This window comes from Rattus norvegicus, chromosome 9 (genome assembly GCF_021556685.1).
Source record: "Rattus norvegicus strain SHRSP/BbbUtx chromosome 9, alternate assembly SHRSP_T2T, whole genome shotgun sequence".
NCBI classification, from domain to species: Eukaryota; Metazoa; Chordata; class Mammalia; order Rodentia; family Muridae; genus Rattus; species Rattus norvegicus.
This window is the reverse complement of record NC_141542.1, coordinates 70,109,615-70,137,472: the sequence shown is the minus strand read 5'-3', so window position 1 is coordinate 70,137,472 and position 27,858 is coordinate 70,109,615. Positions and strand designations below refer to the sequence as shown.

The 27,858-nt window shown below is 41.0% G+C and overlaps 2 protein-coding genes across 7 annotated transcripts in view; one reads left to right on the top strand and one right to left on the bottom strand.

Annotated features, from left to right (window-relative positions):
• Dnah7 (dynein, axonemal, heavy chain 7) overlaps positions 1-6,979 on the top strand; it is a 305,586-nt gene extending 298,607 nt beyond the window's left edge. Inside the window, 1 exon segment of the mRNA NM_001419550.1 lies at positions 6,665-6,979. Coding sequence (NP_001406479.1) covers positions 6,665-6,871 — 207 coding nt within the window. The 3' untranslated portion in view covers positions 6,872-6,979.
• Positions 6,980-7,062: 83 nt separating this feature from the next.
• The window catches only part of Slc39a10 (solute carrier family 39 member 10), a 123,365-nt gene continuing 102,569 nt past the window's right edge, over positions 7,063-27,858 (bottom strand). For all 6 annotated transcript variants that reach the window (XM_087566669.1, XM_087566672.1, XM_087566668.1 and 3 more), the window contains 6 exon segments: positions 27,470-27,658; positions 22,078-22,198; positions 18,658-19,029; positions 17,802-17,882; positions 12,012-12,202; positions 7,063-9,693 (listed from right to left, as the gene is read on the bottom strand). In XM_087566669.1, coding sequence (XP_087422795.1) covers positions 9,535-9,693; positions 12,012-12,202; positions 17,802-17,882; positions 18,658-19,029; positions 22,078-22,198; positions 27,470-27,658 — 1,113 coding nt within the window. In that variant the 3' untranslated portion in view covers positions 7,063-9,534.

Here is a 27,858-nt window from a genome sequence, read left to right as displayed (position 1 = left end):
AAGTGTTCTGAGAGTTATGTTATTGGTAAGCTACAGCTTGTCCATCCCTCATAACAAGGATCCCACAGTGCTGGGAGAAATGGATACCCCTTGGGTCTTAGTCATTGGCTTCTTCATGTGATTGTGTTTTGACCTAAGAACCCTAAAGGACTGCTCGTTACTATGAGATAAATTAATTTGGTCAAATTCTAAAAGATGCTTATGGTTTTAGTTTGCTCTTTCCCTATATAAGTCAAAGACCAGCTGACCTTAAAATCTTGTTCTAAAGACTGGCTACATTCTACAATAAAGTGTAATATTCTAGAAATATTTAGTGCTTAAATGATTAAAAAGAATGTGGTATATTGTAGTTACAGGAGGAATGGAACTATGTTATATTTTTATCTAAGCTGGAAAATTATGCTTTACATAACTGCTTTAATAATGTGGCTTGGGGGAAATTGTAGTTATTAGTACATATCATGCAGACGTTAGGATCCACCGTGATATTTCCGTACATCTATATATTGTGCTTTGACACATCCACTGCTTTTCTTCTACTCTGCTTCCCTTTCCCTTCCCTCTCTGATCCCTAGTCACCTCTTTTATGTCATTCAGAGTCCTTTCTGTTTCTTAAGCTTCTGCATACGATAGAGTATATACTAGTGTCACATTCTATGTCTCTGTCTGTCTGTGTCTGTCTGTCTCCACATCCAGCTGATTTCAGTTAACTTGACATTTTCTGGTTCCAGCAAATATTTTGATGTTAATGATTTTGTTATTATTTATTGCATCTACATATGTATGTATATGTGTATGTGTGTGTATATTACCAATCGTCTATCATCAATCTATCACACTATTGCAACAAACTTGGGTACTCATTTTTTTCATGTTAACTTCATTTACTTTGGATATATACCTAAGAGTAGACATACAGTAAGCCATACAGTCTGACTGGATCATACAGTAACCCTATTTTACTTTTTCTTGTGCAGCCTCCATACTGTTTTATAGAGACTGTACTAACATGTGTTAAGAAAATGGTCTTTCTGAAGAAGCCATCTTTTCTCTGAGATATAGTTTGACACTTTGTCAAGTTAGTTGGCTGCAGAGGAATGGGTGTCTCTGAGGTTTGCCATTCTGTTTTCATGCTCTGTGCTCTCCATAGAAACACCACATTGCTTTCCTTGGCTCGTTTCTGGAGCAGTCCTCCCAAGTGGGAATTGCGAGACCTCAGACTTGCTTCTTTTGCTTCGGGTTTCATTGGCTATTCGAGTCATCTGGGCTTCCACAGGAACAGGATTTTTCTGGTTCCATGAAGAATTAACACCAGTATGTCAGTGAGCTTTGTATTTGATTGACAGACCTCATCTCAGAAAATAAATTGAAATTGTAATTGAGATTCTAGACATTAACCTCAGACATAAACACACATGAAGACACAGGTGCTCCTGTACATACATGTATTGTACAAATATATAACGCACATGAAAAGAAAAGGGAGGAAAGTACTCCCAAACAACATACAAAAGTGAAGAAAAATTTGAAGTTAGAATTCCTAATCACTCAGGCTCAGGTACCCTAAACGGCAATAAACACAGATGGCTCAAGGAGAGTCCATTTTTTAGTGGTGTAGCCCCTGATAAGTTGCCCATTTTCAGTAAATAACTCCCCACTCCTGCTCATATAAGCAACCACAAGCTCAGTGGGTTGAAAAGTAAGAATGTCATGGGAAGAGGGGCTGGTTGGAAAGAAAGGCTTTACCACGGATGAGAGGGGTCACTGGAAGGGCATGGAAGGGCATAAAGACCAAATTCAGTGTCCAGTATATTAAATCATAAGGACTTTAAAAAATAAAAAAAAAGAAACATAAAAAAGGAAATGGAAGAACAAAGACCAAGGTGTAATTAAAAGCTAGGGGGCCGAGGTAAGACTAGGAAATAATTGGTTGTTGTGCACTAAATTAGACAGGAGCAAAACAGCTGTGCGGTACCACTGCACAGATACACACTGTGGTCTTACTTATTTCTAGAGCATTTGGGTACAATGTACTGTAAATAAAGAATCCATTTACCTACTGTGTGGATTGACTCTGATTTTTCTGTGTAGATGCTTCATTTGGATGACTGTTCATTGGTGAGCATGGGATACTGACATTCTCTGCTATTGTTATATTGGAGCCCATTCTCCATTTTTGTCTAGTGGCATTGTTTTATAAAATTGATTACTGATATTTTATGCATAAATATTTATAAATATTGATGAATTGATTCCTTGATTGCTATGCAATGATCTTTGTCTCTTTGAATTTTCTTAGTCTTAAAGTCTACTTTGTTATATTTAACTACTCATTCTTGGTTTGGGATTCCATTTGTTTGGGGTATCATTTTCCACCCTTTTATTCCGGTCTGTGTGTCTTTATGGTTGAGCTGAGTTTCTTGTGGGCAGGATATTTTGGGTCTTGTTTTTAATCCATCCAAAAATTTGTATCAATTTACTGAAAAATTAAGGCCATGGTCATTCTGGATATGCTTGTCATGGTTTCTGTTTTCTTCTGTTTAGGGCATTGTTTAATTCTTGCTTCCCTGTTTATATTTATCTCTGTGGTTTGATGATTTATTGTATCAACACTTTCTTGTAGCTTTCTCAATTGTGTACCTACTCTTCTAGTAGAATTTATACTTTCTGTGCTCATGATGATAGTTTCTGTTTGTTTACTTCTGGATATGGAGTTCTCTTAAAAGCATCTTTAGTAAGGTTGTTTTTGTGCTCATAAATGACGTTTGTTTGTTTGTTTGTTTATTCTTGTTTACTGATGTAGAGGTAGTGGGACCTGGGAGAATAGAGCTGATCAGTGAGGTGGACTAAAGTCTGATGCAACAGCCAACTTTATTCAGAGCATCAGACAATTCATACTCTGAGGATTAAGGAGGGTCCCAATAGTAAAGTTTATAATCACAAGGGCAAGCCTCCCATGGCAAAAACATGTTTACCCATAGAGCTGTGTAAACAAATAACTCTTGTCTTATTTTCTTGGAATTTTCTCACAAGCACTCAGAATTCTCCTTACAGGAAGGACTTCTTCTTGGACTATGTTCCAGTAATTCTAAAGGACAACTTTGCTGGATACAGATAGCTTGAATAGCAATCATTTTCTTTCAAAACTCAAAGATGTTATTCTATGTCCCTCTGGTCTATAGGCTTTCTACTGAGAATTTGTAGGTAGTCTACTAGGGCTGCCCTTCAGTGTGATTTGGTGCTTTCCTCTTGAAAGTTTCAAAACTATCTCTGGTTGATGAGATGGCTTCATGGGTAAGAGTTCTGGCTGTGAAAGCAAGAAAACCCAAGTTCAAGTATGATTACCTATGTAAAGTCACAGGTACAGCACACACCTGCAACCATGTTAGGGGATGGAGACAGACATCTTGGAGCTTGCCAGCCAGCCATCACTGAGCTTCAAGGCCAAATGACAGACCTTGTTTCAAAAACCGAGGGGGAACATAATAGAGGAAAATGTCTAACATCCTTTGACACCTCTGGATATACATAGCTGAGTATATGGGTATATAACACATGTCCCCCATGCTTACTTCATACTGTACTTTTGGCATGTTGACTATAATGTGTAATGTGCAGTGTTAGAATCTAAGACCTCCCATCTATACAGAAATCTGCTCTTATTTTTCTGTGACCTTAGTCTTTCTTCTTCTTCTTCTTCAAGTATGTTAATTAGGCAGGCATTTGATCTTTTAGTAGTGCTACAAAGATCTGTAGTCTTTTCATTCTGTCTTGATCTTTTTCATGACTATACTATTCTTAAAAATCAATATTCTTAGTATAACTGCTTAAGCTGGTCTGATTTGGAGACTTGCGCTTACATTTTCTTCGACTTTTGAGAGAGACTCTGACTATGTAGCCCAGGCTGGCCTTGAACTCACTCTCACTCTTTCTGTGTTTGATGGGTTCCTCCTTCATATCTGCATTGTCTTCCTAATTTTTTTGTTCTTGAATCTCATTTGTCATTGAGTTTTTTTTTCTGTATAATATAGGGTTTCATATAGCTCAAGCTGGACTTGAACTCCACGCTGAAGGTGACCTTGAATTCCTGAATCTCCTACCTCCATCTTCCAAATGTTAGAGTTACAGGTCCACTGCCTCCATGCCTGACTTTGTGTGGTAGTGAGGATTGAATCTAGGGCTTTATGCATGCTAAGAAATCACTGTACAACTCTCCTAAACCCCACCCCCAACTCCCAGACCTCTCACTAAGCTTTTTGACAACCAGTTTTTAAATCTATCAGGTATTTCATCAACCCCAGTGTCTTTGGAATCTGTTACTAGGAAGTTATTTTTTTAGGAGATGTATTATTTTAAAATATTTGAAACTACTTCTTGTGTATGTGTTGAAATCTGTGCATCTCTGTGCATCTAGTGAATAGATTATCTCTATCACTTATATGGGATAGGCTTCTTAGAATATGACTTTCTTTTAAAGATGTGTATCAGGGTATTAGTTTACTATGCTATGCTGAGTTTGCTTTGTACTGGAGTACAATGTCCTTGTATCTTCTTTGACTGTAGTTATTAAGTTTTGGCAGAGTACGTGAGAGAGTCAGACCCTCTGTCTATGGATTACCCACGAGAGGGACACTAACAGTTTAGGCATGTGTGGAATAGGTAGCAAGAGTGAATGGAGTGCTCCCTATATGGCTCCTCCTATAGTGGGAGTGATGGAGTGCTCCCTGTATGGCTCCTCCTATAGTGGGAGTGATGGAGTGCTCCCTGTATGGCTCCTCCTATAGTGCTCACTATATGGTTCCTCTAATAATGGGAATACTGGTTTTCATCCAGAGGCAGGGCTTCTGAGGTACTGTTGATGCTGGCTGTTATTTGAATGGGCTCTAGTCTTGGCTGCTCCAACAACAGTGAAGGGTCTAAGCACTCTACAAGTAGTTATTTCACAGGGAGCACAGGAGTCAGCGTTCCTCCTATCCGCTGTGGTACTCGCCTTTCCCTGTGAGCAGTGTAAAGCAACCGATGCAGGGGCCCAGGACAAGTGCAGGGGGTGATTTATTTTTTGCTACTGCTTTGGGTATGTCTACCCAGCAGCAATCCCTTAGCGGGTTCTCACCTGTGCTTTCCTGGGGACAGATGAAGTATTTCTGTGGCTCTAGGAGCTATTCTTCCAGATTGTTCCAGCAATAGTATCCAGCAGTAATTGAGTATCAGTGGGTCATGGCTGGGGTCAGGCAAAATCCCTCTCCCAGGGCTCTCCCGGAAAGGAGAGCAGGGATATGTTGGCTGTGTACACTGAGAGGAGCTGGAAGTACTTTATTCTCTCCATTTCCCTTGAACTGTCACTGCAGGAAGGACCGCGCCTCTGGGGCAGGGCTACAGCTGGAGGCAAGGTGTGATTTGGCTGAAACAATGTTGGCTGGAGGAGGTGGAATATTTGTTGATTTGAGACATCACCTTTATACCCAGGTTCTTGTGGAGGGCCCCCTGGCCCCTCTCTACATGGCACCTGTTCGTCACCATGCAGTAGTAATCTCAGGTAGCCTGCTCAGAACACCTCCTGCTAAGCCAGGACGGTAAAGAATGGCTGCAAGGTTTGAGAGGAGACTGTGTGGAGGCTTTTGACCCTTAGAACAATCCAGGCCATCAGGCCCCTTCTCAGGGTAACTACTGACTATCGTGTCTCAGAGATGTGCTGGAGGACTTCAGGCAGCCTCTACCTCTTAGGCTGTGCGCCTGGAAGTGCCTGGCAGCTTCCGTGCACGTACCAGACATTTGTTGGAAATGAGCCTATCCCAGAGCTTTGACACCGGGTGGCAGGTGGGCTGTTTCTCTTGCCTTGGGGCTGTCCCAGCTCTGGTTTCTACAGTGGTTTTGTGTTCTGATACTGGATCTCAGTGTTTTCCCAAAGTTACTCAACTCTACCTATAGCGTGACAGTCTTGGTTTAGCTCTTGTAGAGGAGCAGGTAGATTGCTAGGCCTCTATTGAACCATCCTGCCTGGCTCACAGCTGTTAAACAGCAAATCATGCGTATTGTCCATTCACAGCAGGGAGCTGATTTAGTCACAGAACTGTTGCCAGAAAAAAAGGTCTCTTTGGAATTTATTGGTTTTAAATAAATAAGTCATATGACTCTGAGTATAAATAGTAGCGTCTCTCTTTTGACGCTATATGGAATTGTTACTAAATTGTTTTGTTACTAAAGGCACCCGAAATCACCCCCAGGGAAGAGGTGATGAACAGTTGGGTAATATGTTTTTAAGCAACTAGTGTCTTTACTATGGCACAATGCAGTATTTTATAAATTAACTATTTAACTGTAAAGACATTTTACATACAACCTGCTAAGAAACCTCCAAGTATGGGTTAGAATTAAATTCACTAGGAATACTTTCTTTATTGAAAAAGAGTAAAAGTAGTAACATTTCCCAGGCCTAGCCCAATTAACAAACTTAAACCAAATAGTATCTAACATATACCTGAGAGGGCAGCATGCCTCTAACATAGGTAAAGTGTTTTCATTTGTATACTGGTTCTGAGATAGTTAGGCATCTTTATAGTCGAGCCATCGTTTCCCTGTTGACAAACTCGGGGACTATCGCAGTCGCTAAAGCACATGCCAGTTAACAGCGCTAACTTAAAGAGGTGTTTGCGCTTTCTTCCAGATGTGGCTAAAGCCCTGTAAGAAGTCAGACATACCCAAACGACCAAGCTACGTTGCTCCACTGTATAAGACAAGTGAGAGGAGGGGCACGCTCTCCACCACTGGCCACTCCACAAATTTCGTGATTGCCATGATTCTTCCCTCTGACCAACCCAAGGAACACTGGATTGGACGGGGTGTGGCACTGCTATGTCAACTGAACTCATAATCCGAAGGTGGCATCGTCTCTTCCAACTTCTTGTTAGATTGAATAAAGCACAGTTTGCTGTTTAAATTTTGGTTTTGGCTTAAATAAACGTAATATTCTTAATTACAACTTTACTCTGGCCTCTTTTAAGTACCAAGAAAGATTCAAAGTTCTGAGATTCACCGTGTTCTGAGACTGAAAACACACCACACTTTCTTTCTGAATAACTTTATTTCGGGAGAGTTCCGTAAGCATTAGGAACATATATAAAATGACACACCACTGTTGACAATGAAAAAAAAACAGCATTTGATCACTTCCAGCTTTATAAATTTAAAAAAAAATGATTCAGTTACAACAACAAAAAATGTCTAGATATTTTAGCAAGTATCACCTTGCAGGACCATAATCACATTTAAGCCACTGACTTACTGTTAATGGAAAAGGTTCACACTGCATCTAGTTACTATAGTATTTCTAAGCATAATCACAGCTGATTGAATGCAATGTGATATACACCAAAATCCATATGGATGTCACATGGTGACAGCATTGTACAAGTAACATTGGTGACCTCCAACAGGCATATGTTAAAATTAGACTAGTCAAGCTAAGTGGAATGTTGGAGCCAAAAAGAAATGTAGTGGAATTGGGATTGTCTAGTGAGACCTGAAACTATACACGAGAATGATGTAAAAACTAAACACTGGTGGAACACTATCAAAATATTAGCAGCCACTGTTAAAGCCCTCCGAAACGACTAAGAAAATCTAGCACGTAAAGATAATACCGTCTGAGAATATAAAACTTTGTATACTGTAAGCATAACCGACCAGCTTTTTAAGTGAGGCATTTTAGAGTGGGAGTATGTTCCCGCTGTTATTTTAAATGAAGCAGATTTAATGCTGGAATGTACAATCCTCCTTGGGAATAAAACTCAAAAGTGAAGCATAAGCGTATCTTGGTTTTGAAAGCAAAATTTCCAAGTCACTTGAAGTCGACAGCACGGAGTGCACCAGCACCTTTCAGTGAGGCTGCTCAAACGGCCAACAATGAGGGGAAGTAAGGACTGCTGTAGGCTTGCCCAGTGCTGAAAGCCTGCGTACCAAAGTACTTAGTGCAAGGAGGGCTGGGGAGAGGCGACTGCTGTAAGAACGAACAGCCCTCGCTTAGAACACAACAGAGGAAAGAGGCAACTGCTGTAAGAACGAACAGCCCTCGCTTAGAACACAACAGAACTGGAGATTAGCCTCCAACACCTGCATGCATGCGCTACTCTTAATTTTTTGTTTTTGTCTGAAAAAAAAATCAGAGTAAGAGGAAGAGAACTGGAGAAGGGACTGAATACAAATATTTAAAATGGAATGGACAAGTTTTGGCTCTTATGTATTTTTCCCAAGGAGTGTCCCAGCTGCCAAGCAGTTAAAATAGAGCTAGCTGCACACGGTTCCGACGTTTGCCTGCGTGAGGGAAGAGTGGGTGGTGCGGGATGTAAACAGAGCTATGCACATGACTAGTCTACACGCCGAGTCACGCTTCATACGGAACAGGACTTAGACGTCTTACACGTCACTGCACCAGTGGCGTAAGAGCAGGCACCCAAACACAGACCATTCCGGATCAGGCACCGACAGTGTATCTTGGCACAAAATGATAAAAGTGATTTTGGCTTAGTCATATACTCGGTACCAAAGCAGCTATGGTACCGGTGTAGTTACCATTTAGCCGACGTTTTATATACAGACTACAGGCATGGCGAGCTTGGATTTTACTACCAGCCACAGCATGTGCTCTGAGTTCCAATGCCAAACTGGTAAAGTAACTTGAACACCCAGAACTTAAAAATTTCCAATTAACCTAGTTAGTCCTAGGGAAATGGAATGCCACTTCTTTGATATTTCCGAGAGCAGTAATGTTAAGAAAAAGGTACTGACTCCATGCTCTGACTCACACCCCCCATAAAAACAAAGTTAAAAAGAAAACCCAACACCAAATATAGTATGCAAAGAACCATTATGACTCTTCGATTAAACTGAAGTTCACACATACAATCACAAATTTCAGTAGTTTAGGCCGCAAGTTTGAACACTATGCAAATATATACAAAAATAGTAACTCTAGATTCAAGAATAAGGGCTTTCCCCAATGCTAAATCCATACTCTAGTGCAGCCTGGGCTTCCCTCTAGTTCCTAAAGTCAACTTTATTCAGTTTCCAAGTTGTGTCAAGTTGATCCCTATTAGTCCCACATGTATATATGTAGCTGAATTAGAGGGCACTAAAATTCATTCTTAGCACGCACACAAAAATGTCTGCTCAAAGTCCATTTAAAATATTTTTAAAGTTTAAATGATTTTTTTTGGTTTAATTTCTATTTCTGCATAGCCACAGAAGTTTCTACTAATAAAAAGACTAGTGTTTTATATGATTCTCTCTTTTTTTAAAGTCTTAAACTTCTATCAATATTGGTACATGGAGTCCCATGTTCTGACTTTATCACAAACTTTTAAAAGACCCATCCATGCAGAGAAAACAGTCCTGAGCACCAGTCTTTTGTGGTTAGGCTCAAACCTACAGAACCTGTGGACAGTGCAGGCCACTGGATTCTCTGAGCGATGTGCATACAGTACAAGGGGCAGAGGCAAGCTGCACGGACATTCTCGGAATCGGCAGAGACCGGGATGGTCAGAACTGGATGTCAAACACGATTCTGTCTTCGTAGAGGGCGATAACCAGCATGAGGGCGAATCCAAACAGCAGTCCTAGATTCTGAAGAATGAACTGCCCAACTGGACAGAAGCCGTGCTCCTCGTGGTCGCCATCTCCATGCAGCATCTCTGGAAGCTGAAAGGAGAAACACATCTTAACAAAGATATTGAAAACATGCAAGGTTTACAGACTGGCAACTTTGATATCCAGTTCTAGTAAGCCTATTTTTATTACAGTGTTTCTATTCCTTTCCCTAAGTTTTGACTCTTACAAAAACTTTTCCTTCCGACTTCCCTTAATATCAGAGCATAAACAACATACAGAATGCTTCACAGGCCCGCCCTCTGGACGCCTGTCAGCAGCAGGGCTGAAACAACGCTGGGTCTCTGCCATTCAAAAGTTTTACCTGAATGTCACCTCAACTGTCATAACCCAACAAAGAGCTGATGAGTGCCTCCCGGTACACAGCACTTAGGACTATTCACAAAGATGTGGCTCTGGGGTACAGCCTACCTGGTATTCCTAAGGACCTTTGTTTGGTATGACCCTCTGTATCATGCAAATGCACACACGCACGCACACACAAAGAAGAGAGAATTATTTCCATCGTAGTTGCTAAATAGCACTGCCCAAAGTGCCCCAAACAGGCATTTCCACAGAGGCTCCTCAAGTAAAGCTCCTGTGTATTGCCAATACCTACCTGCCTGAATGGCTTCTGATGGCTTTGTGTAAGTAATCTATACTGTCAAGGCAGTGTAGCTAAAATAAAAATGTGGTCATGTTTTCTACTGCTGTAGCCCTGTCGGGGTTTTCTACAATTCAAATAACATGCTGTACCTGACAGTGTGTACACTATCACTTTAAAATGTTTAAGTTGTATTTCATTCACGTATGTTGTGTGAGAGTAATCGGTATGCACCCGGTACGGTGCACTTGTGGGGGTCAGAGGACAGCTTGCAGTAAGTAGCTGGGTCTTTCCTTCTACCTGAGAACTCAGGAGTTCAGGTCACCAGGCTTGGTGGCAAGTTCTGCTGAGTTCTCACTGGCCCTGGATAGTATTCTTAAATAATTCATTTTTTGCTGATCAGAAAAAGTGTCATTTTGTGTTCATGTGCTAGAACATATATCCAGGCGGCTCGATTCCTTCTGTGTCAGCATCATAGTATGTCTGACAGAAATGCAGCCCTTGCAAAGAGCAGGCTTGTTCCTGCTAGCTGCCTACTGGACAGACGACTGTCTACTGAGTTATTTCTACACAATCCCTGGAGTAGAACTCACAGACACAGGGACTCTGTTACCGCTGGGCTGAGGACCTCATCTACCTGTTCCTCTTGTTCCCAATAAACTCTTCCATAGTTTTTAAAACTAAGCTCAGATTTCCTATTATTAAAAAACAGAACAAAACAATTTCCCTAATTCTCTTTTCAGTCAGCTTTTCTGCAGTTCCAAATAAAGTGTACAACTCTGACCTAAGCCGGGGAAGGGGCTAGGAAGAGCTGGGGAAGGAGTTCACAATATATTGCATAAATTATCAAACAATAAATAAAAATGTTAATTAGCCCCCCACACACATTCTTACTGTAAAACCTTTCTTCTGATCCCCAGCTTCCTAGCAAAAGAATCAGACCACCTTCCTTGCTAGTGGCTGTCAACTGCATTTCCAGTGGCAGATGACAACTAATAATGATGACAATGTCTGTCCCCCTAGAGCCACCTCCTTGTGGGAGAGGAACTAAAGAAACTTGAGACATAAAGTCAAATACTCAGTGCTGCCAACGGATCAAGACCAAGTGCCAAGGACAGAGAGCACAGCAAGAATTAGGGGTTCCGCAGCGGAGGGGGGCAGATGTTCTGCCTGAGAAGGGAGGAAGCGAAGCAGGAGTTTCTCTCCTCAGGAAGGTGATCCATGGCACGGAGAGGAAATCACAGCACGGAGCCCACAGGACGGTGAAAGCCAGGCGGGTCAGTGTAGGGACTTAGGGATGCTGTTCTCATGCTGAACTCAAAGCTTTGCCGGGAAGGAGGTGAAAGTCTCACTTACTTAAACCTACAGAAACGGACAGCCCCACGAAACACTCTAACATGTGAGGTACTGCTGTAAAATGGGACGGTGCGACTGCTGTTGTAGCTTTAAAGTCTGTTGTGCACAGAGGAGGTCTCCTTTCTTCTTCACAACAAAGCAGTGAGTCTCGTTATACTGTAATCATACCTCTAAATCCTACCATTAGTTGAGTTGTGAGACAGTTGGTTAGAAATTTTCAGCATCTCCAAGAAATGATAAGGTAAACGCTTTTCCTAATTATTTAGATGTCACGGTCTTTAAAATTAGCCATCTTCTTTTAAAATGTTTTAAAGTATTCTTTCCAACCACTTCCTAATATGTCTTCCATTTCTGAAGATTACATTCCACTTGCGAGTTTAGTATAAAAGGAAAGTTACATAAAGCATCTTACCATATCCACCAAGGCCACGTAGAGGAACATGCCTGCCGTGATCGCGAAGATCCAGAGTGTGATGTTGTTGGCGTACTGACCGACAGCCGTGCCTATGAGCATTCCTATGTAAGCCATCATGGCAGACAGCAGGTTGTACACAATGGCTTGCTTTACGGTCATGCCTGCTTTCAGAAGAACTGCAAAATCACCTGCAAGTCAGATATCATGGGAGAGGTTATTTTTAAAAGCACAGGATTTGAAAGCATAACTTTGAGTGGGAAAAAAAACTATTTAAAAAATTAAGAATGCATTATAAAGGCACATCATTAACTCAGTAGAACAAAAGCTATAGGGGTGATGAATTGTTCTACATCCTATATGTGGTATAGTTACATAAGAATACATGCACATGAAGAGTCAAGCAACTGTCTATGCAAAGCCAATTACAAGGCCAGGTGGAGTGGCACACAGGTTTTAACACCTGGGATGCAGAAGCAGGAACATCTCTGAGTTTGAGGTCACCTGATGGAGTTCCAAGACTGCTAGGGCTACAAAGAGAGACCCTGTCTCAAAAAAGAAACAAACAAACAAACAAACAAAACAAAACAAGAAACAAACCAAAAGCAAATAAAAATGAAAGGAGAAAATAAATATACCCATGCCCTTTTAAAAGTAACAATTCAAAGTTCATTTCTGCTCTTCAGTGGGAAATGGGCACAGTTAGAAGAGTGGTAATAGCTTCTTACATATATTTCATATATGCATGCATTAGGTTTTTCCCCAAGAAATAATAATAATAACAGCAACCCCTTAAGTAGAAAAACCCCAAAATGTAAGGAGAGGCAAGAGCTTTCCCCTTAGCTTCCATGCGTTTTATGACTGCCCCACCCAGCTCTAAGGAGCATCACACTGCTGCCAGGGGAGCAGACAGTTGTGCATAGGGGAAGAACCATAGGGCTATTTTGCTAGAGATCTAAGTACACACAAGTTTAACAGACAGCAACAAGAACAAGAAAAGAGAACAGAAAGAAGAAACCAAAAGAAAGGTGTTTTCTCTTCATCTAAGTTGGAACACTGGGAAAAGCAGTTATTGTTACCCAGAGAGATGCTGGCAGAACAGGCAAATGCTGCTGGCCTAAGACTCTTCAAGCTGAGGGATCCAAGGTGTACTTACTGTAACAGTGTACTTTGTTCTAGTTATTAAATATCCAGGCATCCAACCAAACAATAAACAGTATATGCAGGGTGTTATGTAGGCCACTGATAGGGCTCTGTTCTTAGGAAACTCTCATGGCTACAAAGTTTTCATCTATAGCAAATAAGATGTTAACAGAGAAACTGCTTCAAAGTGTTACTTCTCCATATTCTAATAAACTGCTATAAACTACAAAAAGCACTATCTTTCAATTATTCTATTCATTTGAAAATTAGAAGCTCTTCCAGTGTCTTCGACATTGCCATTCTCTAGCTTCTATTTAATAGTAGTCCCCTTATTCCTTTCCCTCCTTTCTCCGAGGGTTACTGCTGCTGTAACTTAGGGTTACATGACCAAAAGGAGCTTGGAGAGAAAAGGGTATCTTTGGCTTACATATGCAGAGTCACAGTCTACTGAAAGAAGTCAAGGTGGGAACTCAAACTGGGGAGGTGGGATGACCTGGAGGCAAGAGCTGATTCAGAGGCCAGAGAAGAGTGCCACTTACTGTAGCTGGCTGCATATGGCATGCTCAGAACTTAGGAACCTTTGCCAGGGGTGGTACCACCCACAATGGAAGGGGTCCTCCGTATCAGAGGCAAGCAGCTCTCCGAGTTTGAGGCCAGCCTGGTCTACAGAGCTAGTTTCAGGACAGCCAGGGCTACATAGGGAAACCATATCTTAAGAAAAAAGAAAATGCCCAGTTGCCAGATCTCTTGGAGGCATTTTCTAATCATAGTTCTCTTCCTACAGCTTGTGTTGGGTGATATAAAATTAGCTAGTACAACCGCTTTGCAATGCTCCTGCAGAGTCCTGCACAGGCTGCTTCTCTCCTCTGCCCTGAAGTTTGCTTTATTTGTCCAGTCTTCTCTAAGTTCCAGTATGAAAGGAGCTTCCTCACTTCTTTCTCCGTAAATTTCTCCTTTGTATTTGCAGTAATTCACACTGAACCAATTGTGTTAAATTAAAGGAGGACCTTTTAGGAGGGAGCTGGGTAATAGCAAATGAGATTGCTGGCATCTCCTGTGGGTTGGTTTTGCAGCACATTGCTTCCTTTATGGTTTCAGAAATGTGGCTTAGAAAGGAGCGTGATTTAATAAGTAATGAGCAATGGGGAATGACAAACTGTATCACTGCCTCAAACACCTAGTCTTTCCTGCTAGTACAGAAGAGCGGGATGATTTACTTCATTCTTGAAGAACTTGGAGAATGAATTAACTAATAAGAATCCAGGGGGTGTTTGCTAAGACAGGACCTCATACAATCCAAGCTGGGCTTCAACTTTGGACCCTTCAGAAGGAATTATTATTTAATTCCTGCAAAAATAAGATGTAGCCGCCTCTGTCCTTCCATTGCTGTGTACACCTGTCATTTTCTTAAAGCACGCACACGTGTGTTCTGTCTAGGACTCTTGGGGTCTTTCTCTCAACATAGCCTGTATGTAATTTATATTAAAACTGTTTCTTTTATGAACTCTAGCTTTGCTTCATAAAAGCATGAATCATAAAAAGTTGTTCTTCTTAGACTTCTACAGATCTTTGCCAACATTCATGCCATGTAATCACAATTATTAACAAACTCTACAACTATTCTACTCATTCTCCAGTTCCCCTGGGCCCTTTACTACTAACACAGCAAACAATTTGCTTTGTGTTGCTTTTTGTGTTTTTTTTTTTTCCAGACTATTGTATGACTAGAATCAGACGACATGCATTGTTTGGGTCTAGATTTATCACTTGGCATAACGGACATAAGACTCACCCACAGCACTCTACAGCACCATTCAACTCACAGATGAATCACACTATTTACCAGCTACAGAACATTTAGGTTAAGTTTTATTTGGGGCAATTATGAAATTACTGTATATAGTAAACAAGCCTTTGTATCAACTCAATTTTCACTTCTCTTTGATAAAGCCAAAATTCCATTCCCACCAAATATAAGACTATACTTGTTCATAACCTTGACAACATATAATAAACCCAGGAACTGAAATTTCACATTTAGATACCAAATTTTATCTTCTTTAGTAAATGTCTATTCAAAGTTTTTATCTGATTATTTTCTTTTGAAGGTGGGGTCTTGAGATGTTCCTGTCACTAAATTAAGAAGACTTTAATACTTTGGTCTTAATGGCTTTTTATAAAAATTTCCCCATTCTCTAAACAATGTCTGTCACAATTTAAATAGGCCTGGAGTCATCTATTTCATTTTCTTAATGGATTATATATTTAGTAATGTGCCTAAGAAGATACAAATAGGAATTTACTATCCCAGACTGTGTGGATTAATGGTGTGTTTTGAGTTCATTCTGATTTATCGTGTGAGGTATGTATGAGTCACAGTCTCTGGCAGCTTCTGTTTTGGCAAATGAACATCTCACATTGACGTATCATTTGCGGAAGCCTACTTGTGTGGAATTTTCTTTGTACCTCTGTCGAAAAGCAATACTCCCATATATGCGGAGACTAAGCTCTTTCAGTGTTTGCATGGCTGTCCTTTTCTCAGTACCACTATTTGCTAAACCAAATTGCAAATCAATTTCATGTCATTTTTCAAAAATTTCTAGATGTCAAACTGTTTCCTTTTCATATATAAGTTTTTTTTAAAAAAAAAAAAACTCATTAATCTCTGCAAAATGAACCTGCTGTTGTTCTGACTGATGGGAATCTAAAAGAAAAAAAAAAAAAAGCACTAATATTGAACCCTCTAGTCTATAAGCCACCTCTAATTTCTGTTGGTAATGGGAGTTTCCAGTAAACAGAGTCTGTGCATAGTTAGGTTTAAGCTCAATCAAGTGAGGCAGACTTACAACTCTGTATAAAGTGAGACAACTCACTTAAAACTCTCTGTTCTCGTCTTATTTCAGGCTGTGCAGCCTCTGAGGTTTTGCATATTTACTCCACCTTCCTTCTCAGTAAAGGAGTCCCTACAAGTGAGATTAGACAGAGCACAAAATCTTCATAATGAGATAAAGCAGTATTCTTTTCTTCCTGCTGACAAGATATTAATTAGCACAAATGAGGAGTGCCTGCCAAAGCTGTTAATGAATGCGGCCCAATAATATGGTTACTAACAAACTTTGATATTCTTTAATATTGTATTAAAATTTCTATGGGCTAGAGATAGCTCAGTGGTTAAGAACACTGGATACTCTTCCAGAGTATATGGATTGATTCACAGAATTCACAAAGTGTTCATAACCATCTGCAATTCCAGAATCAGAGGATCTAATACCCTCTTCTGACCTCCTTGGGGACTAGGTTGCACAGAAATGCATGCAGCAAACCATCTACACATTAAAAATGAACAAAAACTAAAAGAAAATTCTGTATAAATCTAAATAGTGAATAGCCACCTTCCCTTAGACAAGCAAGCATGTTACCAAGAACTTATTTTGAATTAAATTTAGTCTCTGCTATATTTGAGGGGGATTGGAAAATGTATAGTATTACATCTTATCTGAGGTGAGTCTTAAAAGCATGGTTCATTTATCAAATGTGATTTCCTTCATGCTAAAACGCACTGCTTAGAATCAGAGAGGGAGTTTGGGCCAAGCATAGTGGTACACACCTCTAATCCCAACCCCTGGGAAGTCAAGGCAGGATTGACACAAGATCAGTCTTGTCTACCTAGCGAGTTCCAGACCTGAAAGGGCCATATAGTAGATCCTGTCTCCACAAAACAATTCCCCAAACCTCTCTTTTTAGAACATTTAAGAAGAATGATAAAATAAACTCAAGACAATGATTATCAATAGTGAGAGGGAAACTGAAATGAATAAGAAAATAAGAACCTGCACAAAACAGTTTGGGTACTGAGATCATAGTATACAACCATGAGTAAGAAAACATTAAAAACCAAGAGAAAAAAAGACCTGAAGCATTTTGAGGGTTCTACTTTATTAAAATCATGTAAGAATCACACACACACACACACACACACACACACACACACACACACGTACACGTACACGTACACGTACACGTACACGTACACGTACACGTGCAGGCAAAACTGTCCAAACATCTAACTTTATGGTTAAAAAAATGATTACAATTTAATGATTATTCCAAAACCTCAGTGGTCCTTAAAGAGTGACAGCAGTCAGGAACACTTTCCAGTTTCTCTAATAACCAAGCGCACACACAAGTCTGTTTAAACAACATTCTGTTTAGTGTCTGGACAATAATGTGATCTCTCCATCATCTGTGAAGAAGTAACTGTTTTAGGTTCAATTATGTAATAGGGAACTTTACCCTGCTCCTTTAAGAAAATAAAATCTATATGACACATGAAATAAAATAGAAAAAGGTTAATCCCATAATCAGGCATTTGAGAAATGGTACTTCCTTTTAATTTATGATCACCAACCTAGTCATTACGTGTGATCCTTCATAATAGTATAACTGTTAGAGCAGCAAAAAGCACACGGGCGCTGACACTTCTTGATACAAGAAGCAGTTAGTCTTATATTGGGATGCGCCCGGCCATAGATGGTCCTCTACACCTGTCAGCAGATTTCCTGTCGTATCACCCCTGCAGTTTAATGCATCCACAACTGAAGGAGGCCTAGAGTTGATGAAGGGCAGGCAGACTTTCGAGGCTCATACCTAACTCGTGTGGCAGTTCATGGCAGAAGACGGCTATGGAAGTGCTGATGCCTCCAGTCAGCCCGGCACTGAAAGCTGCCCCTGGAGAAGATGATGAACACAGGGATCAGTGAGTGAGTGAGCCCCAGGCCTCCCGGTTCTTCCAGTCAGTGAGATGCTCCTTCTCTCTGCAGTAATTCACACGTACGTGACTCACCCAACTTACGCATCACAGCGTCTGAACATACACTGGTGTGTAAGGTCTCATCCCACTAGCAGAGGTCAATATTCTTTTCTATAACTCCTATGATTATAAAACAACATGTCTGCTTTCTGAAAGAAACCAAAGCCCATTTCTGACTAATGAAATCTAGATCCCAGAGAGAATCATGCCCTGGTGACAGGTAATGTTGTAAATTAGTCACTAGCTTACATCCCAGCAACTGCACATATAGCTCACACAGGTATGTTAATTTGTTATGGTGGGTTTTAATGTGAAACTTTCTAAAGCTGTGAAAAAAATGTATTAAATGCAAGACTGAAATTACACTGACTCTTGTAGGTGTGTCTATGAGTGTTCAAACAGCAGGTTCAGTAAGTTGACTGCTTTAATAAGAAAGCAAGGTACATAAGAAACATACTATAGACACGTATTTAGCTTCAAAAACCAAAAAGTACTAAAATTTCATTTTTTAAACTTCCAAATACCCTATCTGTTGGAGAAAAACAGACATGGCAGTAATAAATAGCTGGACATTTAAAAATGTAGGTAAATTTCAACCTTATGGATTGTGGCTTGTAAGATTAGTAGGAACTTAGTAGAAAAAGGAAAATATGCTTAAGGAGTAAATCATAACCCAAGCTTCAGGACACTTACCAATGGCGAGGCCATCACTGAAGTTGTGGATGCCGTCCCCCATGATCACCATCCAGGCTATGTTGGCTATTCCTGTTTCCTTCAGGTCTGAGCCAGAGTGGCAGGGCCCGTGGGAATGGTGGGCATGTCGGTGGTGCCACTGGTGGCCATGCTTCCTCAGCACAGCTGTATCCTCCTCATCGCGGTGGTTATGAGAGACTACATGGACCTCGTGCTCATGAATGGTGTGCAATCCATCACTGTGAGAATGGTCCATGATTTTCTCTTCCTCTACACCCAGGTAATTTTTAGGAGGGGATTCTTGTTGGGCTTCTAAATCAGTCAGTTCGGTCTCATTAAGTCGGTCTTCAGAAACCACCGAGTCATCTGTTCCTACATTAGAAGGAAGGATATGCTGACCTAGCAAGTGCATTTGTATGTGCTACTCTAACCCTGGGCAGAATAGCAGTGAGGTGAGCACTGCTTACATGAATACATTTCCCTTAAGTGTTTTAAGACACAATCCATTAGAATAATTTTTCTTAAGTCCATCAGCTAAAACTTAAATTACTTGCTCAAGTTAGCTGATGGCAAAGTTCTCTGCACATGTGCTCCACCAAGGATAATGTAATGCTATTCAGAGATCTTCACTGGAATGTTCTGACCACATCCCATAAGTCATTTTAAAAAGATTACTCTCCAGCACTATTTGTTTTATGGCAAACACCTGGATAATTCCCAATTGTCTTTTGGGAGAGTTGCACAGCTAGGGAAGGCTGTCTTCTATGCTGAGAACCACCAACAAGTGGAGGGGAAAGAGAAATCCAAATGTAAACTGAAAATATAAGGGGAGGAAATCTTAACTCTCTGAGCCGCCTTGTTCTGTTAGATAACAGAGTGTGGATTTTAAATACAAAGGGCAAGTTATTCTTCTTTAGCTACAGAGGCAACTTTTCATTTTCCTTCTGTAACCAATTACATACAAAGGAAACTGTACATAGTCAAGAACAATACCCCTCGAATCACTATCCCTGAACTCAAGCAATATTACAGAGCAATAGTCATAAAAACTGCATGGTATTGGTACAGAGACAGACAGATAGACCAATGGAATAGAATTGAAGACCCAGAAATGAACCCACACACCTATGGTCACTTGATTTTTGACAAAGGAGCCAAAACCATCCAACGGAAAAAAGATACCATTTTCAGCAAATGGTGCTGGTTCAACTGGAGGGCAACATGTAGAAGAATGCAGATTGATCCATGCTTATCACCCTGTACAAAGCTAAATTCCAAGTGGATCAAGGACCTCCACATCAAACCAGACACACTCAAACTAATAGAAGAAAAAGGGGGGAAGCATCTGGAACACATGGGCACTGGAGAAAATTTCCTGAACAAAACACCAATGGCTTATGCTCTAAGATCAAGAATCGACAAATGGGATCTCATAAAACTGCAAAGCTTCTGTAAGGCAAAGGACACTGTGGTTAGGACAAAACGGCAACCAACAGATTGGGAAAAGATCTTTACCAATCCTACAACTGATAGAGGCCTTATATCCAAAATATACAAAGAACTCAAGAAGTTAGACCGCAGGAAGACAAATAACCCTATTAAAAAATGGGGTTCAGAGCTAAACAAAGAATTCACAGCTGAGGAATGCCGAATGGCTGAGAAACACCTAAAGAAATGTTCAACATCTTTAGTCATAAGGGAAAGGCAAATCAAAACAACCCTGAGATTTCACCTCACACCAGTGAGAATGGCTAAGATCCAAAACTCAGGTTACAGCAAATGCTGGCGAGGATGTGGAGAAAGAGGAACACTCCTCCATTGTTGGTGGGATTGCAGACTGGTACAACCATTCTGGAAATTAGTCTGGAGGTTCCTCAGAAAATTTGATATTGAACTACCTGAGCACCCAGCTATACCTCTCTTGGGCATATACCCAAAAGATGCCCCAACATATAACAAAGACACGTGTTCCACTATGTTCATAGCAGCCTTATTTATAATAGCCAGAAGCTGGAAAGAACCCAGATGCCCTTCAACAGAGGAATGGATACAGAAAATGTGGTATATCTACACAATGGACTATTACTCAGCTATCAAAAACAATGACTTTATGAAATTTATAGGCAAATGGATGGAACTGGAAAATATCATCCTGTGTGAGGTAACCCAATCACAGAAAAACACACATGGTATGCACTCATTGATAAGTGGCTATTAGCCCAAATGCTCGAATTACCCTAGATGCACAGAACACATGAAACTCAAGAAGGATGACCAAAATGCGAATCCTTCATTCCTTCTTTAAAAGGGGAACAAGAATACCCTTGGGAGGGAATAGGGAGGCAAAGTTTAGAACAGAGGCAGAAGGAACACCCATTCAGCGCCTGCCCCACATGTGGCCCATACATATACAGCCATCAAGCTAGATAAGATGGATGAAGCAAAGAAGTGCAGACTGACAGGAGCCGGATGTAGATCTCTCCTGAGAGACACAGCCAGAATACAGCAAATACAGAGGCGAATGCCAGCAGCAAACCACTGAACTGAGAATAGGTCCCCCGTTGAAGGAATCAGAGAAAGGACTGGAAGAGCTTGAAGGGGTTCGAGTCCCCATATGTACAACAATGCCAAGCAACCAGAGCTTCCAGGGACTAAGCCACTACCTAAAGACTATACATGGACTGACCCTGGACTCTGACCTCATAGGTAGCAATGAATATCCTAGTAAGATCACCAGTGGAAGGGGAAGCCCTGGGTCCTGCCAAGACTGAACCCCCAGTGAACATGATTGTTGGGGGACGGGTGGTAATTGGGGGAGGATGGAGAGGGGAACACCCATATAGAGGGGGAGGAGGAGGGGTTAGGGGGATGTTGGCCCGGAAACTGGGAAGGGGAATAACAACCGAAATGTAAATAAGAAATACTCAAGTTAATAAAGATGAAAAGAAAAAAAAACAGTACCCCTCACTGAACGTGGTAATCCACCTGCAATCCCAGCACTGGGAAAGCTGAGGCAGAGAGTGGAGAGCTCTAACACAGACACAGAAGACTGCTGAATTCTGTGGGTTGGTCTAGTTTTGATAAAGATGGCTTAGCATTTTATTTCTTCCTTTTGAGATATTGAAACAGAGTGGTCTTGCTACCAGCTTAGGCAGGCTTTGAATTGAAATCCTTCCGAATCAGCCTCCCACATGATGAGAATATGGGTGAGCACCACCCTTGTTTCATTTCACTCATGTATTTTTTTAAAAAGGAAGTGGCAAGTTTTCCTTGCTCCTAGTGTACCTGGTTCCGTGGATAAACGGTAGTAGAATTACAAGACACACTCACATTTGGAAAACCACAAAGAAAAGAAATTTCACACACATTACATAGAAACAACTTTTCAATTTTAAGTTTTTCATTGAAAGAGTGCCCTACCAGCAAGGGGCTTGAGTTGCAGCCAGTCAGCATCCGGTGTGCTGTTTAACTTATGATCTGAAAGCTTTCTTCCAATAGTTGATTCTTCTGTACTCTGCTTCATAAACCATTTCTGCTTTCCCTGTGAGGATTAAAAAAAGAGTATGATGTTAGCATTATACATTGCTTTTTATTTACCATTACACTTTCATTTGATGGAAGTGTGTGTGTGCACATTTGCATGCATTCTGTGATATGTACATGAAGGTCAGAGGACAAACTGGAGGACCTTCTTCTTCCACCATAGGAATCAGGATTGGCTGCAAACTCCTTTACCCACTAAGCCATTTCACTGGCTCAGTTCATCTACTTTAATAGCGTGCAAAATACTAAACTATTATGCAAACCCAAGTGAAATGTGGAACACTGTCTTTGATGCCACTGTAACACTATGACGTGGCAGAGAGTTCCTAATTTTCATGCTCATTTTCTCCTTACAATGCAATCTCTCATTTCTCTGGATGCAGCCTAAGCTTGAGCTCTCAGTCTGTATCTGGCTTCTGAGATGTGCAAGGGTAAGTTTATTAACACAGAACATACGACAACTCACCTGCAAAAGGGAAACAACCTTGTGAGGATCAAATAAGGTGACATATGACAATCTCCGATTCTCAACAGCTTGGCAATAAAAACAAGTGTTCCTTCTTGTGGCTTTGTAAGCAGACACTGAACGATTTAATCCTCAACTGCTTAATGTATTAACTGATGCCTGCACGGTTCAGGTTAGAATTCTTCTCTCCTGACTTACCAATGTAGCTTTTTACTACATAGTTTTGTCAGTGCTAACTACTGATATTAAGAACCCCTCCCACTAAAGTTTCTGCTTTCCTTTAATCCTGATTTAAAGAAGCATTTATGCTACAACAGTGAAAGTGAGCTCATGCTCTTGGGGAGTGTGTCCTGCCTGGCTATGGGCACTTCCAGGATGGCTTCTAGGACATAAACCGCAAGGCAGGTGTGTGATCATTCTAACTGCTATGTGTATATTTGTTCGTCTGCTTGGGCCTGAAGCAGTCTCCAAAGATAGCACTACCTATCCAATTCCTCTGTCTCTGTGTGAGTCCCCTGCTCTATCTATAAGGATATGAGTCTATCCCAGGGCCTAGAATTTTGACTGGCCTTGACCAACAGAATACAGCATACTCTGTAATATAGTTTTTACTGTAGTCATGTGTTTTTTCTCTTCTTTTGTGTATGTAGACACGCATGTGTAGGTGTGTTTATGTGGTTGGACATGTGGGTGCCTATCTGCAGAAGCCAGAAGTCTGTCTCAGGTGTTGTTCCTCAGGAGTAAACACCCAACATTTCAGGCTAGCCTGGTGCGATTACAGGTGTGAGCCACCATGCCAGCTTTTGTGTGGGTCATGGAGACTGAAGGTGGCTCCTGCTTGCACGGCAAGCACTTGACTAGCTGTCGTATCTTCCTAGTGCTTTGCTCTACTTTACTTATGTATGTAGACATCCTTCCCTTTTATGCATCTCACTGGGGTTCAGTTTGGTATGTACTGACCAAGGCAGGGTAATCAATATCCCCCTCTTATCATTTATTATTGAAAGCCTTTGTAATCCTCGCTTCAGGAGCTTCACCCTCTGTAGACCACATCACTGAACTACAGTTGTCACTGGGTTCCAGAAACACTGCAACTATTCTTTCTGAGTTGTGGTTTGGTTGTCTTTGCCGTCTTCCCAACCACTGGAAGCCACTATGCTACATGCAGGTGACAGCTGTCAGTGTCTGTTCTTCTGGGCTTGGCTCACTGAACTTACCGATTCTGCAAGTTCCATGTATCTTGATAAAATTTCACTTTTCTATGTAGTTGAAAACATACCAGCTGCTACTCGATCACCATGTGTGGTTTTCTGAACCGATACCAGCTACTTCTCAATTCCCGAGGGCTGGTCCCTTATTACAGTTACTGAGGATTGTACAGTAATATATGTGGACAGGCAGGCACTGTGTTTTAGCTGGTTTCATTTCCTTTTGGCATGCTAAGAGGTAGGGCAGCTGGCTACATGGGACATTTCCTTTCAGTTTGTGGGGGGATCTTCTCCCCTCTCCATTGTAACCACAGCTGCTCTATTACCACCAACTCTGGGGGAGTTCCTTTCCACACCACACTGTTACCACAAGATTCCTACACAGGTAACAGCCATGTGACTGGGTGAGATGGTAACCCATTTTAAATAGTTCTTTCTTCTTGGTGGTGCTGAAGCTTAAGCCCAGGGCATCACACCTGAGCATACATTTCAAAATGAAGCACACTTTGTTGTTCCATCTATTTCTTGGCAATTGATATTGCTTGAGAGTTTCTATTCACACCATTTGCCTATTCTAACATTTAAATTAAAAATATAAGAACTATGGATGCATGGGATACGATGTAGTGGTTGGTCCAAGGATACGCTGATTGTCTAAAGCAGGTTAAGTCTATTTATCTCCTCAAACACTAGCTCTTGGTAGAAGGAAGAGGACACATTTAAAACTGTAAGGTGCATTACTGCTGCTTACTGTCACCTACTGTGCCTTAACCTGGACAATGTCTAGTCCCGCACACCCTGTTGCAAGTAGCAATATACATATTTTATGTATAAATAGGATCCCGTGGTGCACACATTCTATAATTTCATTTTCCATCCATTATGGAGTGATCAGGCTATTCCTAACAATTATGCTACAACGCTGGGCTGGGGATGTCTCCTTAACACTGACCTCACTTCCTTTGGATACATATCCAGTTTGGGATTGTGGGATCAGGTGGTGGGTTTACTTTCAACTTTCTGAGTAACCTCCAGACCTTTCATGAAGGCTAGAGTATTTTGCATGCAAAGGTTTTCTGCTGCCCACATCCTTGCCGGCACTTGTTATCTGTATATTGACTGTGCCTAATACACATGCCTACCTCACTGGTTTTCAACTGGATTGTCTGTGTTGCTAAGTGCTTTTGAGTGGCTTATCCTGGACATTAGTCCATTAAATGATCATTTCAGTATTTTCTCACATCCCGTAGATTGTTTCCTGTGCCGTGTGGAAGGCTTTTACATTCACCAGGACACAGCTGATCAGTGTTTGCTTTTATTTCCCGTACTTAGGGCATCATACTTAAAAATAAAAATAAAAAAATAATCCCTCCCCCCTCCACAGTTTGGACCAATATCTCCTTTGTTTTCTCCTGGCAGTTTTATGCTCTCAGGTCTCTGACTTCTGAGTGTCCAGTTTCCACCTTTTGCCTGAGGATTTCCAGCACCACTTACTGCTGTCTTGGTCATTCTAGCTCTGGAGCCCATCTTGAAGTTATGCCTGTGAGCTCCACAGCGTCTTTGCTCCTCTTGTTTCAGACTGTTTTGGCACTGTGAATTCTTTGCTCCCACATGAATTTCAGAAATGTTTTTCTCTAGATCTATGAAGACTGCCATTAACCACCACGAGTACTGCATGGAATCTGCAGATTGGTCTGGGTTTTATGAACACATTAACAATATTAATTCTACTGAAATCAGGTGTTTTCTAATTTCCCCTCTCAACCTGGTAGTTGCTGTAATGCGATTTCTTGCACAGCACCCTTTCTCAGGAGGCTCATGCAGTATTTCACTGAATGCATTTATTAGTTTTGCTTGTCTTTTAATAGAATTTCCAAGTCTTCCTGTGAACAGAATCACCTGCAAACTGGATCCCGTGAATTCCTCCATCCTACAAGTACGCTCTCTGTTATTACCGTCTTCTCTCAGACCCCCATGACTAAGATTTCTAGTACTGTACCATTGCTCTGAACCAGGAAAGAAATACATTCTCAGCTCTCCCAACAGCATCACGCTGGCTGCGGGTTTATCACAAACCTGCTGAAATGCTGTGGAGCACTTGCCTTCTGTATTCAAACTGTCTAGTTTTGTCTGTTTAACCAGGAAAAAATAATGATTTTACCAAATTCCCTTCCGCATCTGCTGAGACAGTCGGACGCCTTTTACGAGACATGGTCTTCAGCTCCTTTACCTCATCTAATCATTTATCGAGCCTCGCCGACTCTTACCAATACTCCCTCAAACAATTCCTACCCACACCGTCTGGCCCAAGCCCCTGTCACCTTCCTCTGCGTTGGTTCCATCAGCAACTCCTGTATCCCTGCGACCAGTTCTGCTTTGGCATCCTCAGTACCAAATGACTATCCACCCTTCTCTTAGAAATAACTATTTATCCTTCACATAGCCTTTCAGGCATAATACGCGATTAGATTACATTATTATATAACTAGATTCATTTCACTTTTCTGTTAACCTCTTCCTATTTTAGCTTCCTTCTACCATTCCAAAGACAATATTTTTCTGGAATTCTCATCTTAATCAGTAATTCTTTGAAGACAAGCAATCAGAATTGAGTACATGATTTAAAATGTGATATGAAAAAAACAAGGTAAGAAATAAAATATATGTCGTGTTTAGATGGTAGCCAGAGACCAGGAAGATCAATGCAGTCACACACCTAACGTCTGCACAGACTAGAATCGCTCCCCTGATACCAGTTCACAGACCTTTTCCAAGTCACTTTTGTCTTAAAGAAATACATACAAAAATGTGGGTGTGCATACAGAAATGCAAACAAGCAAAACCATGACTACCCGGAGTAAAACATTTGGAAATAAGATAAAAATGTGTAACTCTTGTCCATTTGTGGAAAGCTTTACTTAAATATAATCTAACATGCTCAGGCCATCTACATGTCACTACCTCAAACATGCCACTAACATAGACTGTGGTAGGCTGCCTATGGCAATGTGAACGAATGTGAACACAGTTAAACCGAAGAGAAGGGTAGGGGCTTTAAACCAATCTTCTGGGGGATGCATTCAGGGGTGAAACGTCAGACGGACAGCTGCATGAAAATCAGGGTTGCTGAGCCAAGCTCTCCCAAGTGCTGGATCAATACTAAACAACTACCGCCTCCTTTACTTCTGTCATTGCCTCCACTGTCTCCCGAGTGTGCTCCGTTATTCTGACCTCTTCTTCCCTCTGGTCCTTCTACTGCCAGTGAAGCATTTCTGATAAAGGTGTTGGTGAAAAACTCACTGTAAGATAGACTGATGAGATCTGTTTCTTTTGTCATTAATCTATTCTTATTTAAAATGGGTCAATAGCTTTTCCCATTCTGTTAACCCACAAGCTAGCTTGGACACTGCTGTGTCTTGATTATAAATGCCACAGTAGATGTAATGACACAAGGTGACAAAGATCAGAGCCAGGAAAAATAAAGGCTAGAGATGAACTGCACACCAACATCACGATTAAGAAAAAGTGTGTTTGGAAAGAGGCACTTTTCACTCAGCGCTGTACCTACGTGGACAACCACGTGAGCAGCACTTACTCGTTGCTGCTTGTAGTGCTTAAACATCCGGATGCAGTGCTCGATGATGAACAGTAAGTAAATGCCTCCTAGTGCAACAAGTCCTTTCAACACAGCATCATATTCTTCCAGAAACTTCTTAGATTCATGTCCATGTGAATGACCATGCCCGTGAGCATGCTGATGACTGTGGTCATGTCCGCCCTGAGACTATTAGATGATGAAGAAAATAACTGAAATTACTTCAGATTTTGACAATGATCTTACAGACATAGAAATATTATCCTCTAGATTTTAAATTTTTAATCTAATTTTAAGCTTCTGATTGGCACATAAAAATTATACAGACTTATTGGGTTCCTTGACTATTTTGATACATGCATGTATTATACAATGTTCAAGTCATATTA